General features: G+C 37.2%; 1 protein-coding gene across 1 annotated transcript in view; it reads left to right on the top strand.

Annotated features, from left to right (window-relative positions):
- The window catches only part of LOC128664505 (ADAMTS-like protein 3), a gene marked incomplete at its 5' end in the record, with an annotated part of 417,110 nt that overhangs the window by 63,310 nt on the left and 335,819 nt on the right, over nucleotides 1–17,981 (top strand). The window contains one exon of the mRNA XM_053719326.1: nucleotides 10,389–10,463. Within this exon, the coding sequence (XP_053575301.1) occupies nucleotides 10,389–10,463 (75 nt within the window). The remainder of the gene's footprint in view (nucleotides 1–10,388; nucleotides 10,464–17,981) is intronic.

Here is a 17,981-nt window from a genome sequence, read left to right as displayed (position 1 = left end):
CCTTTAAAATCAATGACAGCTTGAAGTCTTTTGTGGTATTTGTGGATGAGGCTCTTTATCTTCTCAGATGGTAAAGCTGCCCATTCTTCCTGGCAAAAACCCTCCAGTTCCTGTAAATTCTTTGGCTGTCTTGCATGAACTGCACGTTTGAGATCTCCCCAGAGTGGCTCAATGATATTGAGGTCAGGAGACTGAGATGGCCACTCCAGAACCTTCACTTTATTCTGCTGTAGCCAATGACAGGTTGACTTGGCCTTGTGTTTAGGATCATTGTCATGTTGGAATGTACAGGTACGTCCCATGCGCAGCTTCCGGGCTGATGAATGCAAATTTTCCTCCAGTATTTTTTTTTGATAACATACTGCATTCATCTTGCCATCAATTCTGACCAAATTTCCTATGCCTTTGTAGCTCACACATCTCCATGAGTGAAAGAAAAGTTTTTGTGTTATCATTCATATTCTCTGAAAAATGGCCAAGAAATCATAAATTGAGCACAACTGTGTGTGTATATATATATATATATATATATATATATATATATATATATATATATACATACATATACATCTGTAGACATGTATATGTATGTGTCTTTATGTTAAAGCACTTTGCCTGCCTTTTTTTTTTCTAACACTTTAGATCTCATATCTTTGAGCCCTTATAACCTTTTTTGAGCAATATTTTTTTTAACACTTTTTTTTTTTAAAGAAATTTTTATTGAGGTTTTGAGAAAAAAAAAAAAAAAGAACATACAACCAAAAACATGTCCTATATCAAACTAGGTATCATTATAAGAGATAACATCCAGATATAAATAAAGCAGCCACATCTACTCTGTGTTAATTATTATGTAACTAAATCCTTGACCGATGTGTACAGCAGAGAGTCTTTTAGGACACCGGACTATGTAACCTCATTTTAAGTTTTATAACAATAGCATTCCATCAGATGGTAATAGAAAGTGAGAAGTTACTTGGGCCCATGGAGGCATAAGGTACTATCTCTATAGCAGTAGATATGATTAAGCATGCCTCTAATAGATAAGAGCCAATGTATAATAGTTATCCTAGAATTGCTAGAGAAGAGACTTCTATTTCAATTGTAAGAGGAAAAAATGGAAGTAATCTATAATCACATAGTCTGGTAGTTTATCAGGTGCCATCTGATGGGGGGTATAAGGGAATTTAACAGCGGGTGAGAGCCGCTCGAAATGGGGGGAAATGGGAGGCAGGACTTTATATATTAGGAAAGGGTTTTAGAAAGTAGGAGGCAAATAGAGTTTGCACCATAAAAGAGTAGAGGGGGGTATACTTAACATAATCTCTGGTTATATACTACGCTAGGGGTATGTACTACAGAGCTCATATAGATTTCAGAATTAACCTGGAGAGTAATGAGATCTTAGGTGATGTAGGTATATATGTACATACAACTCAGATATGTTGCAGAAGGCTCAGATAACAATAGCAAAACATTAAAGTATAGGTACCTTAAAGATAGCTTTCACAGGGATTAGTAGTGTTAATGTACAGTGCACAATATATGCTCTGCCACTAAGGGAACCAGTAAGTTAGTTACTATTACGTCCAACAAAATAAAGTACCTAGAGGCGTGGGCCAGTGATGCAGAGCTTTGCTTTATCGCACTAAAATAGTTAGTCTGAAGGCGGGGGTTAAGCAGAGTAGGTGAACAATATTGCCCTGAGCTGGAGGCATTATATTACAAATTAATCTGGGTATTCTAGATAAAGCCACATTCGTAGCAAGGTTCACATAAATTTCAAATACACTACAAACAATAAAGACTGTTAGTACATCAATCTATAATACACACAGATAATAAAGGGAGCACAACGATAAATGGGCTAGTCCTGTTGTGCCCTTCCTGTCTCCTAAAGTACTAACTACGGGAAACTATTGTTCAGTTGCTGAATGGAAGAATTGCAATATAGTTACTGCTGATGGAGGGTCATTATACAGTATAGCCTATCAAGCAACCCTATAGAACTTTTAAGTAAGGTAGTGGTGAAATAGTAAGGGATCCCTTTGCTGGTGTGTTGATATCAGGAGGCTGTGTACACCAGGGTGACATCTTATAGAAAACTACTGTGTGGTTAATAAATGTAAACTATCCAAAAGAATCTATCTATGGGGCGCAGGTGTACCTTAAATTACTATATGACCATAGACCCCTAAGCTATCCCCCGTGTTATATTAAAAACAGTAAAAACATATGTAAGGTAACACCTTCAGACCATTCCACTAGCCATCCGCTATCTAGGTTTTTAAAGAGAATATTTAAGACATACATGAACAGGAACAAATTTGATTATATAGGTGCAAAAAACAAATAGTTCTTAGTTGCTGAAAAGGTACAATGAGCTTATGCATTAGTAGAGCCAATATCGGACAGTACTGTCGTCATTAATGGGATAATAGAAGAGTTAGTGTCACAAAAGCAAAGTTCTGTGGAGAGACTAGGGATCTCAGAGGATCTCACCCGATGCCAGATTTATAGCGGCACTGCGGTCGGGTCACGGTGGGAAGATTGCAGATCGTCTCTATGAAGAAGCCACACTTTGTTGGTGAGCCAGATGACTGCCACTTGCACCAGTGTTGGGACCATTTGCGGAGCAAGGACGGATCAGGGTGTTGCATCAGAGGGCCGGCCGCATCCCCAAGACCCGTGTCGATTTTCCTCCATAGAGGGCTCGATCACACTTAGCGGTTTCCGCTTCTACGTCTGCACTCCACAGTGACAACGGGGAACTCCTCCATGGCTGGACCTCATCTGTCATGGCTCCTTGAGGTAACAATAGATCGTATGGGTCCGGTTCGAGCTCCACCATCAGAGTCAGCTCTCCTATTGAGGGATGAGAGGATTTCAGGACTTTAGATCTCAACTCGGTTTGGATGGTTGGGGTTATCAAAAGGGGATCCATTTGGCTCGGGTGTCCATCTGTGAGCTCCACCTCTGACTTTAGCACAGATCTTAAGTCCTCCATTTTTGCGCAATAATCCACTGCGAAATTCTTCAACAGAGTAAGTATTAGGCAGTGTAGCTCCTCCATATTTGCTTATGTCGTTGAAAATGCAACTCTTCTCTTGTTTTAGTCCCCGTTATTGATTTTAGTATTTTGGTGCGATTGCAGTCTAACCCATGCTGCCGGGGGAAGGGTTGCATAGTAGACCACCTTCTAGTAAGTCGATAAAAAGTAAGAGAACCCAGTAAAGTGTTCACAGCATTCTGTGTAGTAGGTATTTAGGCTTCAGTATGTAGCTGTATGAACACAAGATGCTGGGTATTTCGAGTGATAAATGGTGGGTCTCTTAAACTGCTCTTGGAGCTTCAGAAATTATGACCGGCCATGTTCCTTGCTTAGCCACGCCCCCACACTTTTTTTTTTTAAATACATTTTTTATTGAGGTTTATTAGAGCTTCATGTATGGTACAACAAAAAGGAGAATATAAAGTGTGTCACACATATAATAAATAGATATACATTAACTTTTCAGGTAAGGATATTGACGCTCACAGGTGAATGTGTGTTTTGTTCATAACATCATAATGGTCAGGAGAATAGGAAGCCTGAAAATCTGGGCTGAGTAACAATAAACAGGTACTTGATTGAATGTATATAGCTTACAAACTCCATAAGTCTCTATTACACTAGAAGTGGCAAAGTAAAAATGTCTGCCTGTATATGTAAAGTATTAAATTAGGCATTCTTTATAACAATAGATGTCTGAAACATGAGTAAAAAAAATTCCGTAGCCTAGGGTCTATAATCAGTTATTTGTTTCCGGCTAGCATACATAATGTGTAACCATAAGAAAAGAATAAAACAATAAGAGAAGAGGTTCTCGAGTTATTTTAAAAATATATCAGGCAGCCCCCTTCTAGATAAGTATTCTTGCAAAAACGGTGTGATATATGGTGCAAAGTAGTCAAATTGAACCTGTTTGCATAATAGTCATTTGGCTATATTATAGTAAATACTAATAACAGGTCAGCGTAGAAGTTATGGGAGAATATTAAGTAATGTATATTGCAACTAGAGTTCTAAGTTACTGAAATCATTTTCAATATTACAATAATCAGCCAAAGGTATGTGTATAAGAAAACAAAGTAGGCTGTAATTTTAAACATACAGTGCCAGGCTAAAAAAAAACTTGTAGTAGTCTAACTAGATTGGGGGTGAACAATATCCTATACCAGCCCTTTTAAAAGTTAAACTCACCCAGTGGAGGGTCCATGTTGTAGAAACAATACAGCGTTAATATAATTTAGTAGGGGCCCCCTAAATGAATATTGCAAATAACAGGTTTGTCCCTCATTGAACAGTTACATGAACCAAAATTATTTCTCTTTAGGTATTCAAAATATTGCTAGGGGAATAGAAGAGGCTTATAATTAGGTGTTAAGAGACATATAGATCTCTGTTATAAGGGAGGAACCTTTCATCAATAACCAACTTTGTGCGTGAAAACAAGTCTATATATATTAGGTAAAACATATTCAAACTTGTTATAAATGAATAAAAGAGTAACAGATACAAAGAAATACAGATTACAGTACATTACTAATGAGATCTATGGTATGGAATTGTGGGAAATCAACAAATATGTATGGTCAGTAGGTAACTAGGTACCCCGTGGTGTGAGAATGTCAGGATCCTTGTGATTACCCCACACCTCTCCTTTACAGTCGCTACAGTCCAAACATATAATGCAGGGGAACCCGGGTCAGCAAATGTAACGGCAGATCAAATGCGTTTAGCTGGCTGAGGTTACCAGGTAGTAGAGGTCTCAAACCGCCATGTGTCCCATGTGTGGATAGTTGCACCCTGGGGTTTCCCATGCATCGCTGGTAGTCTCCTCTTATCTTCTGGATTAGGTGGGTCTGAACTGTTCCCTTTTGTGCATTAACTGTGATGCCGAATTTCTGCAAGATAGGGCTCTACCCAGGATCCGATCTGCTGCAATGTGTCGGCGACAGAGCTATCTATGGTGCTAATAGCAGGGTATTCCCTCTTAAGCAAGGTAAAATGTTGCTTAGTGTTTATCTCTCTGTCATTTAGTGACCAGTTCTCATCCGTATCTTCGGTATGGGGTATGAAGCCTTTATCCCCCTGCAGTTGTATCTGCTGTATGGCGACGTCTCTTCTCTTCGCCATCTTAGATGCTCCATTGTTCTCTTCCCAGCATTGAGCTTTTAGCAGATGTGTGAGGTCGTCAAAGCAGTCATGGATTTTCTGATCTAGCTTTCTGAGGAGATTTTGTATTAAACAATGAAGGTCTTCCCCCATGTTTGAGAGCTTGTTACCACAGTGCTATATTAACTGTTATAACCCGGGGATCAGGGAAGGAAGATGTGAAGTAGACTAAAGGACGCCGTCAATATCTGCAATAGTCCATTATAGGTCTCCACACCGGATTACTTATGTAATATAAGCATCAATCGGCTCGGTAGGTTCTGGTAAAGTTTGTGCTTTATATAAAAGATATTGATGTCGCTTCTATAGTAGGATAATTAGCCGATAATTTATGTGAAGTGAAGAGCTCCTATTTTTCCATCCTAGCATGGCCGCGGCTTGGACACACCCCTTTTTAATACTTTTTATTAGATAGTGTTATTATGAGTGTAACTATACTTAGTAATGTATTTTTAATGTGTTTTGTGACACTTTTTTGTGTCGCAAAACAGTTAACCAGAGCTCTGAGGAGATGCTAACCCGACACACGTTAACTTGAATTGTGCTCAAGCGATTGCATTTACTTTCAACTTGTAATACAAGCGAAAAACCAGACGTGCGCAAACACCTGCGATAAACCCCTTATCGATTGTGCGTAACTGTTAGCACTCCACATGTAATCTGGCCCTATATTGGCTATTTTTGGGTGGGGCTGAATAGATGGAGTTATAGAAACCACCGGTGGGAGTGGTCAAGCCTGGGGATGGGCGAATGTGTTTATATTCAAATTTTAGAGCGACTGTTATTGTAGAAATTCGATCTACATAATTGAATGTTGAAAAGAACGAATATTCTTAAAAATTCTATTACCGAATGTTATTTACAGTTTTCAAATGTCACATTCTAATTCAAATGTCACATTCAAATTTGAATATTACATTCAAATTATGTCCCATTCAAATTTGAATATTACATTTATAAACAGTTGTAGACTAGAAATACTATTTCGAATTCAAATGCTACATTCGAATTCGAATGTGACATTCAAATTTGAATATTGCATTTCAAAATTGAATGTGATATAAAATATATAGCTTAACATTATATTATTACAACAAATATTTTTGGATGTTATTGAAAAATTCGAAAAAGAAAATGCAAAAATAGAATGTTAGAATGTTATATAAACATTCAAAATTCAAACGAATGTATCAAAATTTAATTTTATGACCAGGTCAACCTGAATGTGCCCAGTTTAACTACATGCAAAGCGTACTTAGATGCATTCCTTAAAGGGATACTGAACCCAAATTTTTCTTTCATGATTCAGATAGATCATGCAATTTTAAGCAACTTTCTAATTTACTCGTATTATTAATTTTCTTTGTTCTTTTGGTGTCTTTATTTGATGAAGCAGAAATGTAAGGTTACGAGCGGCTCATTTTTTGTTCAGCACCCTGGATAGCGCTTGCTGGTTTGTGTCACCAGTCAGCAAGCGCTACCCAGGAGCTGAACCAAAAATGAGCGCTCGTTAGCTTACATCTGAATCATGAAAGAAAAAAATTGGGTTCAGTATTTCTTTAAGCCCTATGCAGCTGTTCAATAAGATGCACACTCAGCAAAATCATGTTGCCATGTTAGAAGTGTTAAAAACCATAGAGTGCAATGTAAACATGATTGGGTACAAAACAGATGTTATTTTTAGTTATCCAAAATAACAAAAATAAAAGGAGTTCAGAACACAGCAACCCTAACAGATGCCCTGATCAGTACAATTAGAGTAAATATTTATATGTATATATTTTTTATAGCAAACATTCTCTCAGATGAATAATTTAGCTAAATTGCTACTTTAACCAAATTAGCTTATTTTAGTTTTACAATCTTCATATAAATGATCCTTTATGGAAGTCTGTGGTTTAAAGAGCGTCACTTCTGACAGCTTTACAAGTATATAGTATTGCAAACTGTGTAAAACCGCCCCAAGGATACACGCTGACTGCAACAATAATACTTTGCTTTTCCTCACTAATTGCATATTTTTGTAAATAGAGAAAAAATATTACTTTCCACATATTACAGATTCCAGTTATTTGAATGATCTGCCGATTGTGTTTCTCTCTGTATATGTGTATGTCTATGTGTTTGTGTGTGTGTGTATATATATATATATATATATATATATATATATACAGGTGGCCCTCGTTTTACAACGGTTCAATTTACACCGTTTCAGAATAACAACCTTTTTTTCCAGTCATGTGACTGCTATTGAAAAGCATTGAGAAGCAGTGCATTTATTAAAATAGCCAGTAGGTGGAGCTGTCCGCTTGTGTTGCAGCAAAGCCAAGCAAGCTGAAATTAATCAGTTTAACCAGACCTGAGCTATCGAGCAGATTTCAAAGAAACAAGATCTTCCTGTCTATAACACAGTCCAGATTGGAATGCATAGAAAAAACTGTTTGCAGAAAAATGCAAGTGAAGTCTGTGTTGTGTGATTATTTTATTAGGTTTATAATTCTGTTTAGCAAATATTTTTGTTCATTTAACTTAGTTTAATTATATATTATGTGTTTTGTGATTATTTTATTAGGTTTATAATGCTGTCTAGCATGTAAAATCTTAATTTCAAAGCTTTTAAAATAATGTATTTGGTGTTACTTATGACAATTTTGAGAGGGGCCTGGAACCTATCTCCCTCACTTCCCATTGACTTACATTATAAACTGGGTTTCAAATTACAACGGTTTCGATTTCCAACCATTCCTTCTGGAACCTAACCCCGGCGTAAACTGAGGGCTACCTGTATATATATATATATATATATATATTTTATTTTTTTCATATATATATATATATATACATTCAACAAAAATATACAGAAAACAACACAATGCTCAGCCCACTTTATTACCCCGCAAGACCTATTTCAAATAATGAACAATAGGAATTGAGTTGAATCTGTTTGTTTGTTTTACTACATATAAAAAAACTGAGCTAAATAAAACTCATTCATTTGATCACTTTATTGAAGACTTAGTAATAATTTTTATGAACTTAAACATCTTCATGAATGAGCTAACATTTAAAGAGATATGAAACTGAAAATTAAACTTTCATGGTTCATGGTATTGATTTCAGTTTTAAGAGACAGTTTTAGTTTACTTCTGTTATCAAGTGTACTTCTTTTCTTTTGGTATCCTTTCTTGAAAATCATACCTAGGTAGGCACAGGAGTAGCAAGGAACTACTGGGAGCTAGCTACTGATTGGTGACTACACACAAATGCCTCTTGTCATTGACTCACCAGATATGTTAAGCTGCTGTATAGCTGTTTTAGCTGTTTAAGCCCTTTGCACGGATTCAGCATATAGTTACTCACAAGCAATAGTGCAATAATAAAACACATTACAGGATTTGTTTGCACTTTTATGTCCCTTTAAATTCATAATGACTGTTTTGTATTACTCATTAATCATGTGGATTCTCACTGATCAGGTAAAAGAGATCACACACCTAAACTAAAAGGATTACCATGGGATTTTAACCAACAGTCTAAGGGGCCGATTTAACTATGTCTGTCCGACATGATCTGCTGTAGCGTATCATGTCCGACAGACATCGCTGAATGCTGACAGCATATGCTATTGGCATTCAACATTGAACAAGCAGTTCTGTTGAACTGCTTGTGCATTGCCGCCCCCTGCAGATTCACGGCCATTGGGTTGATTGCTGTCCGCCGCTCAGAGCAGGTGGAGCAGTTAAGGAGCAGCGGTCTTAAGACCCCTGCTTCATAACTGCTGTTTCCGGGAAAACAGGGGCATCAGGAGCCATTCGGCCCTTGATAAATTGGCCTCTAATAATCTACTTTTGTAGTTACATGTCAATATTAGATTTGATGACAGAGCTACATGGTAAAAAATAATGTTTATTTCTGAATCTTAAAAAGGCAGTAAACACCTTAAAGGGCTAAACACAAAAATGTTCTTTCATGATTCAAGTAGAGAATACAATTTTAAACATTTCAATTTACTTCTATTATCTAATGTGCTTCATTCTTTAGATATCCTTTGTTGAAGAAATTGCAATGCACATGGGTGACCAAATCACAACAAGTCATCTATGTGCAGCAACCAATCAGCAACTACTGAGCCTATCTAGATATGCTTTTCAAAAAAGTATATCAAGAGAATGAAGCAAATTAGATAATAGAAGTAAATTAGAAAGTTGTTTAAATTTGCATGCTCTTTCTAAATCATGAAAGAAAAAAATTGGGTTTCATGTCCCTTTAATATTTTTATATAAAATGTTTAGTTATGCATAATGAAACAACTTGGCAATATTTTTTCATTATTTATCTTGCCCCCTCTTCATGTAATTTAGCAATGAAAATTTAGCAATTTGTAATTCTAAGAATATGAAATGCACCCTGCTGACTTCTCCAGCCTAACTCTGCTACATATATGTCACTAATTGGCTTTATCAGATAACAACTGCAAAACAATTCACTTCATACTAACATTATAGTCAGGGCTAGTATTGTTGTCTGTGAACTAAAGCCCAGATTGGCTCCTTCACATAAAGCAAATTGTGGGTGGAGTTTGGCTATTGATAAATAGCTGCAGAAAAAGGATGTTAATTGGTTTTAAAAACATTAAGATTTGGCTGATTGGCTATTCCACAGCAACACATCAGAAAAATCTTGGAATTACAAGGTGTTTACTGTCCCTGTAATACATTTCCGTGTTGGTGTTTGTCCATTGCCAATGTTTACTTGCTATACTTTGTCTATATAAAAGTACTTTGATGTCCCTTTAATGTTGCTTACTTTATGAATAGTATACTCGTATTACTACTATTTAAAATCCATTGCGTTGCAGAGAAGTCGCTGTGCTGTATGTTGAATATATTTTCCTGAAAAGTTACCTCTAAACTTCCACTGCCCTTGGAAAAAATAAAGTTATGATAGGTCTTTATTTTAATTTTTTTAAATACTTGTTTTGGAATAGAATATGGATTTCGGAATAACGTGGGATAAAAAAAAAGTATTTTATGAAATACTTAAAAGAGATTCTATTAACAAAAAAAATCATACACCTGCTTTAGCATTTAAACATGTCTCGCAGCACTGTTCAGTCACATGATACTCCAACATCTGTATTAATCAGTGTAACTTTTTACTTTTTCCACAGGAGAAGAAACTATAATTGCAGTACCGCATGGAAGCCGCAGCGTGAGAATCACAGTGAAGGGACCAGCGCACGTCTGTATGAAATCTTTTTAAATATTTTCCTTCATATTAATTGTGTTTAATAAGCTGCTGCCAGGATATGTTGGCATTGGCATATTAGAAGTGAATTCTTCCTAGAACCAAAATGTGCAAAATGTTGACATCTTCATGGGACTATTCAAAGTTAGTAAGCAAAGCGCTGCCATTAAATATATTATAAAAAAGCATGGGAAAAAAATGAACAGGAAAAGCGGTGTTCCAGCGCAGGAAGCTGTCTGACGATAAAGCATGTCTTATTAAAGTGATCCTATATCTTAGTTAATCAGACATCTGGGAGTGTATTTGAATGACTTTGGTTTCAGGCTTGTGTGCAGGGCTTGAGTTAGATGTCTGCCAGAGTGGCAAGGCCAATGTTCCTGGAATGCCTTTCCCCAGCTGCATTACATTACTAAGAAAGAACAGCCCAAATATTAGACTTGATTTAGGCAGAACGCTCTGAGGTACCTGTGTATATGATTAGCTGGCTTCACTATATATATGGACTAAGAAGACACTTCTAGTGAATCACTGGGATTTTGTTTTACAAATACTAAACTACAGTATATATCATATTTGCAATCTAATACTAAAGGGACACTGAACACAAATTTTTTCTTTTGTGATTCAGATAGATCATGCAATTTTAAGCAACGTTCTAATTTTACTCCTATTATCACTTTTACTTTGTTCTCTTGCTATCTTTATTTGAAAAAGAAGGCATCTAAGCTAAGGAGCCAGTCAATTTTTGGTTCAGACCCTGGACAGCACTTTTTTATTGGTGGGTGAATTTATCCACCAATCAGCAAGAAAACCACACAGGTTGTTCACCAAATATGGGCCGGCATCTAAACTTACATTCTTGCTTTTCAAATAAAGATAGCAAGAGAATGAAGAAAATTTGATAATAGGAGTAAATTGAAAAGTTGCTTAAAATGGCATGCTCTATCTGAATCACGAAAGAAAAAATGTGGGTTCAGTGTCCCTTTAAAGGGCATTAGACATTTGTATTATGAGTATGAAAGAGCAACATATTTTTAGCATGAATAAAATGCATGTTTGTCCCCACTCACTAAACTGTAGAGAGATAGATTGTCCATTGGTAGATGAGTTCAACCCCCAGTATAAAAACATAAATTAGGGCATTCGTTTTACATTTTGCAATGCCCTCTTTTAAACACAAACCCACAAAATAATAAACCCACAAAATAATAAACCCACAAAATAAGACTGTATTTATTTCAGATGACCTGAGAAAAGTGGTGTCTAAGGAAGCTCATGTGGCCCCATCTTGTATTTTGAAACAAAACAAAGAGTAAAACATTTTTTTCATGACGCACATTTACCCTGTTTTTAAAATATTTGAACTAACTCTTTATTCCTCTTCCCCCCTTAAAGGAACATTCAATTCAAAATTAAACTTTGTATACTTTTAGTTGAAGAGTAGGCTACTGAGAATCAATACACTACTGCTGGGAGCTAGATGAACACATCAGGCGAACCAATGACAAGAGGCATATATGTGCAGCCACCAATCACCAGCTAGCTCCAAGCTGCTAATTCCAAACTCTCAAGAGACTTTTCTTTTAAAAGTGAAGAATCTCACATAAGGGTCCACTTGACACTATAGATAGCAAATTGTCAACACAAAAAAGGGCAGGTTCTTAGTCTATTAACACCAGATTTAACACACACATATTATTCCAAAACATCCCTTACTGTTGGGAATTTATCACCTGGCCATCAGGAGGAGGCAAAGACACCCTACAGTAAAAACCTTAATATCCCTCCTACTTCCTAATCCTTCCCAGTATATCTTTGCCTCGTAACATGGAACAGGTGAAGAAACGGATGCTCTGCATTTTTTCAATATTACAGGGATATGAATCCCAGAAATTTTCCCTCAATGGAAAGTTCTTGGAAGAGAGGGACATAGGAGAGTATTGGCTGTGCAATGTAAATCTCCTCTCTGGAGTTGTGGTCACAAACCTGCCATGGGTGTAACTGGGACAGTTCCTTTAGCCTCCTACTGTTGCACTAGGAATTTGTACTCCCTCAATATCCTCTGTTAGCTACAGTAATGGATGGGTTCTCTACTGCATTCTCAGGAGTCATATCTGGGTAAGATCAGTGGAGTGGGCATTCTCTAGACCACCAGTGTTTGCTTGTGCAATGCCACCCCCTGTTCATGCTAGCCCAATGATGCGCATGTATGGGGTGGTGAATCATCCCAGTTCGAACGTACCTGGAGTGATTTAATCTGTCAGCTAATAGCTGGTATACTGTTTCTGAAGACGCGGTCTGATAACCACTGTTTCCTAACTTTCTGATCGGCCCCCAGAGCTGCATAGGCAGTTTGATAAATGGGTTTACAGAAGGGGAGGTTCAATGGCACTACCTAATTGGTGAAAATGACTACACCCTAAAGTTATTATTAGCTTCTTTGCTTAGTCGAAAAATAGGGTAGGAGGTGCTGTCTATTAGATATACTTCAAAAGCAAAAAGAATGGATATAGTGGCCACTCTAGAATACACATAAAGCACTCATTGTAGACATTGTATTCCAATTGATATACCATAACTAGTGAATGGTCACCAGACGGGTCAGGATGATTTGCTACGTATTAATTTTAAAACATAAATTTTATTGAAAACACAAAAAAAGCGGCTAAAGGGGGTTTGGAAAATAAAGTATCTGCTGTGTACCTCCAATATTGGTTAGATTGTCACGTAAGTCAGATACACTGTGTCTATATCAGTATCAGTGTGATTGGTGTAAAGATAGATCTTCTGTAACAGTAGTTTATATTCGAGTAAATATCCCTGAAGGAAGGGTAATGTTACCTCTGATGCACATAATAAATAGAATAGTGAATACTTAAAGGGATATGCTCCGACATCTTCTAAGTACCCCAATGAGTATCAGGTTTCAGATGAACATCTGATAGTGAGGTCAGGTTATATTAGAAAAAATATTATAAATTATTAGATTATTAATATCTGATCTGGCGTTCCCACTTATTTCCCATTGGTAACAAAACCTTATTATACACTTTTTGCTGGTGCTTAACAGTTATAAATTGTATTTAGAAAACTTATAGAAAATATAGGAGAGAATATTGGTATATATCCTATATTACAAATGGCAGATGAAGTGTCATTGTATAGCTGATTCCAACTAGTATTCCTCTAGACAGTTTCACAAATGCGCCTTATAGCACGTGACTCAAATTCGAGGTAACATAATTCCTTATTTTTGCCAATTAATATACTCAATTTGTATAAATATATAAATCACAAATGGTGCGCTGTGCTTTTGGGATAGAATCTTTTATATCCCTAGCCTGAGTTAAGCATTCTTGTGCTTGCACAGTGCAATAGCTTGTATGGCTTTACTGCTAAGATACACACTGCATGTGATTATTTAAATGTATATGAGCTGTGGCTGCCAAAATTATTTTGGGGTAAGAATTAAATCCTTGTGTTACCAATATTGATATAGAGTCTCAAATAAAAAGCTGCTGGTGAAGCCAAATAATATAGGTTAATTAATGCTAGTTTTCTGTAGGTATCTCATCTGATGTTTGTGATAGTTTACCTATATTAGCATGATCATATCACAAAAACTGTTTAGGTGTATATAGCGGATGTAAGTTTGAACTTGATAAGTGATTCAGCATATAGATATTACTGTCAGTATAAATGCCATTGCAACAGAGGTAGATTAATTATCCTCTAACTGCATCAGGTTTGAGCAATGTCTCTGGTAAGTTTTTAAGCACTTAGATGTGAGTTGTGGTAACAAAATGATCTATTTGGGCTAAAACACAGATACTATTTAGTATAAATACAAACAGTTTCACAGATAGACTGTGACGTACCAAAGTATAAAGCTAAGCAGTATATACTAGCAGTATATGCCCCATTGGTATGGAGCTGATGTGTTTCGGGACGCTGATAGCCAGTACGGTACACAGTCAGATAGTCAGGTATAATTAGCGTGAAGCATCATAAATCAACCCCTATATTTAGCTAGCCCTAACAAACACAGGAGCTCCCAGACTCCTCACCGATTCCCTAACATGTTTTGCCGTTCACACGGCTTTCTCAAAGGGGGTGTCATTCACTTTGAGAAAGTCTGTGTTAAGAGTTTCGAGGGCACATGGATTGCTAGAGGGTAACTAGGAACAGGTTAATTGTATAGTGGGTCAATGCTATGTCCTGCATAAAGAAGCTTAGAGGTCTTAAGGTAATAGCTTCGACACTAGGTAAATAATTATTTTGTAGTGCTGACAAGAGGAGGACTGTACTTATGAGCACTAGAGGAGGTCCAGCCTCCCCCCAGTATTTCTTACTAACATTCTAGGCATCTAATATAAAGATCCCATATGTGAGATTGAATGCCTAGCTTATGCAACTGTTTCTCTAACTTCACCATACACATACATTGCTTTGAGCAGAATAAAGGTGACATCCACCAATTCAATGGGTCTTCAATTGGCACTTAGGAATAGGGTATTAAGTAAGCTATACAGGTTTAAGACAAAATATAAGTAGGTAGATGCAAGGGTAGTTAAATGAACCACTGAATAACTCTCCTCTGGGCAAATAAGTACTCTGTATCCCAAATGTGGGCCCACCACCCAGGAACAGAAAGGTCATACCGCCAATACATATACATCTATTACCAGGGGAGAGGAGAGTATAAGAAACTAGACCTTACTATAGCTTAAATTTAAACACGTGCGCAAGCCACCCTAATCTAGATGACCGTAATTGAAAAGTGGGGACACCTTCGGCTAAATAACTCTGTGTACAGTTTAAAGTGTAGACTAATAAGCAGTCAGACTATGATGAGGATGCTCAATCTAGCCATGCTTATCAGATAAAGAACAAAACAAAAGACAAAACAGAAGAAAAACATTAGCATTGCTTATGTGAAAACAAGAAATTGTGAGTAACAGTAACAGAAAAAAAGTAGGAACTTGCAGCATAACTGCAGTTAACCATGAGTGACATATCCACAAAGGGAAATATGGGCATATTATGACATCACTCTTTTCATTGTATTGGATAGTTATGGTGTAACCCCTCTTGAGTAGCATACAATTAATTGCATCTTAAACATAGGGCAAAGCTTGATATGTGGTTGCTTGTAATAGGGAGGGTAAAGGAAGTGTCAGCAGCGGCAAATATAGCTAAGCAATCATTGGCTTTGATATAACAGAAGGGGGGTTTTGAACTAGGAGAACAACACTAGTTGAACAGTTTTCTAAGAAGTGTAAACCCCCACAGTAAAGGCAAAGTTAGCTGTAGAGAATTCCTTTAAACACAGCCCTTATGTAACTAATATCTTTCATAATAAACCTATATATTATTATGCAAATTTTGCTAAATAACATGTCCCCCAGCAGAAGACCTATGGACCAAACCAAAAATAACCACACAGGATCCCCATAATTCTGTAGGAAAAAATAAATGTTCTACACTTTACTTAATATAGAATCCCCTAACTGGACTAGAATAACAATAAGCCCAACTTCTTTTATGAATAGCCTGTCTCGTAGTAATTTATAATATTTACAAAGGACATAGAATGGTACATATAATGTGAATTGCGGTCTGGAGTAGAATGACGTCAATGTAAAAATAATTATCCCTCTCAATCTATAGACTATGTGAAAGAGTAACTCTTGTCACCGCTCCCTGGATAAGTAATAGTCAATGTCAATTTAATAGTAAACATTAAAAACATAAAACTATTATACCATAAGCAAAGTTCTATGAAGTGAAGTACCCCCTTACTTTATATTTTGTGGACAGTAAAGCAATTCTAGGAGACCACCACTTGCCACTTTGTAAAGATCAAGCCTTAACCTCCACCAAGTTTCAGAAAACAGATATGAGCTTCAAAATATTAGCTGACGATAACCAAGATAAGCATTAACCGTAAATAAGGTAAACAGTAGTATAAGAACAGCATCCCCAAATATAACACCTGGGAAAAAGTATAGGCGGCCTGAGAGTTAAACCACAATAACAGGTATATATAATACAAACCAAACTTAATGTATAAGTCATCAGTGTCTCTCAATTTGCAGGCTGTATCAAATGCTAGAACCAACTTTCATCTATGTAGGGGAGAATATTACTGTAAAGATCAAGAAGTCACTGTAAAAACATAAGTAACTTAACAGTAAATGTGATTCTCTTAGCCTACTCCGACTTTAAATGCGTACACTGGAGACCTCAGAGACAATAGAGCAGCTTGCGAGATCCATTCATCCAGCAGGTACGATGAACACCAAGTCCAATACGTTAGAGAGGTGTGTAATCTCTGATGGCCCTTTTTCTTTGTAAGCGGCAGGAAAGCTAGCAATGACCGCCTGGGTGAGTTGGACCTAGTCTTACATAGCTCTGGGGAAGTACTCGGCTTGTGTGGTAAGGGCCATAAAGGTACTGTTTTAAGTTGCGGAAGGCTGACCATCAGGAAACGTCCCTCATATATTCCAATCTGGTACGGGGTGCATACTTTGATAATCAGGCCATCGTTATATGTCCCTCTTTCATTCCTTGCTGGTTCCCGACACTCGGGAGAGGAAACATGCTGCACGGTGGTAGCTGCATAAGGCAGTGCTCATGATGGACACCAATCCTCAGTGTTCGGACGCTCAGCTGGTAAGTCCCGAGGGAGGTCGACTGCAGGAGGATCGGCAGGTGCAGCTCCTAGTATGCTATCGAAATCTTTCCAGTGTTGTTTAAGTAGGGAGCTGAGTTCGGCAAGAATATATGTTGTTAGGTCCATATTTGAAGAGGAAGTTGTTACCTCCATCGGTAACGCAAGTGGCGACTCTCACCAGATTGAATTAGTTGTAGAGTAGCTTAGTGCGCCTTATCTGCATTGTTCAGTGGGTTTTAAAGTTACTCTTGATGAACGATCTTCTAATCACTCAGGCAAATCTCTGAGGTTTAGCAATTAACAGGTCAGGCTCGTAGGAAGGCATCCATATTAAGAGAGTAGGCTACTGTGTGGCTGTTCGGTTAGTTTCAGATTAGATTAGCATTATAATACTACACTCTCAGAGTCCCCTCAATCCTTGCATAGGTAGTCCAGCTGCTGAGATATGAGTTATACTTTGTAGGGGATAGGTAAATCCAGATTTTAACTAAAAGTTCCAAGTAGAGCTCTGGAGCTCCTCTGAGTTGCGTCCTGCCATTGCAGAAGTTGGCTCCGCCCCCAAAAGGATTTAATTCTCACTCCAAAATAATTTTGGCCGCCACAGCTCATATACATTTAAATAATCACATGCAGTGTGTATCTTAACGGTAAAGCCATACAAGCTATTGCACTGTGCAAGCACGAGAATGCTTAACTCAGGCTAGGGATATAATAGATTCTATCCCAAAAGCACAGCGCACCATTTGTGATTTATATATTTATACAAATTGAGTATATTAATTGGCAAAAATAAGGAATTATGTTACCTCGAATTTGAGTCACGTGCTATAAGGCGCATTT

Source organism: Bombina bombina, chromosome 6, assembly GCF_027579735.1.
Source record: "Bombina bombina isolate aBomBom1 chromosome 6, aBomBom1.pri, whole genome shotgun sequence".
Classification (NCBI taxonomy): Eukaryota; Metazoa; Chordata; class Amphibia; order Anura; family Bombinatoridae; genus Bombina; species Bombina bombina.
The sequence above is the reverse complement of the archived record's forward strand: the minus strand, read 5'-3'. Positions and strand labels throughout refer to the sequence as shown.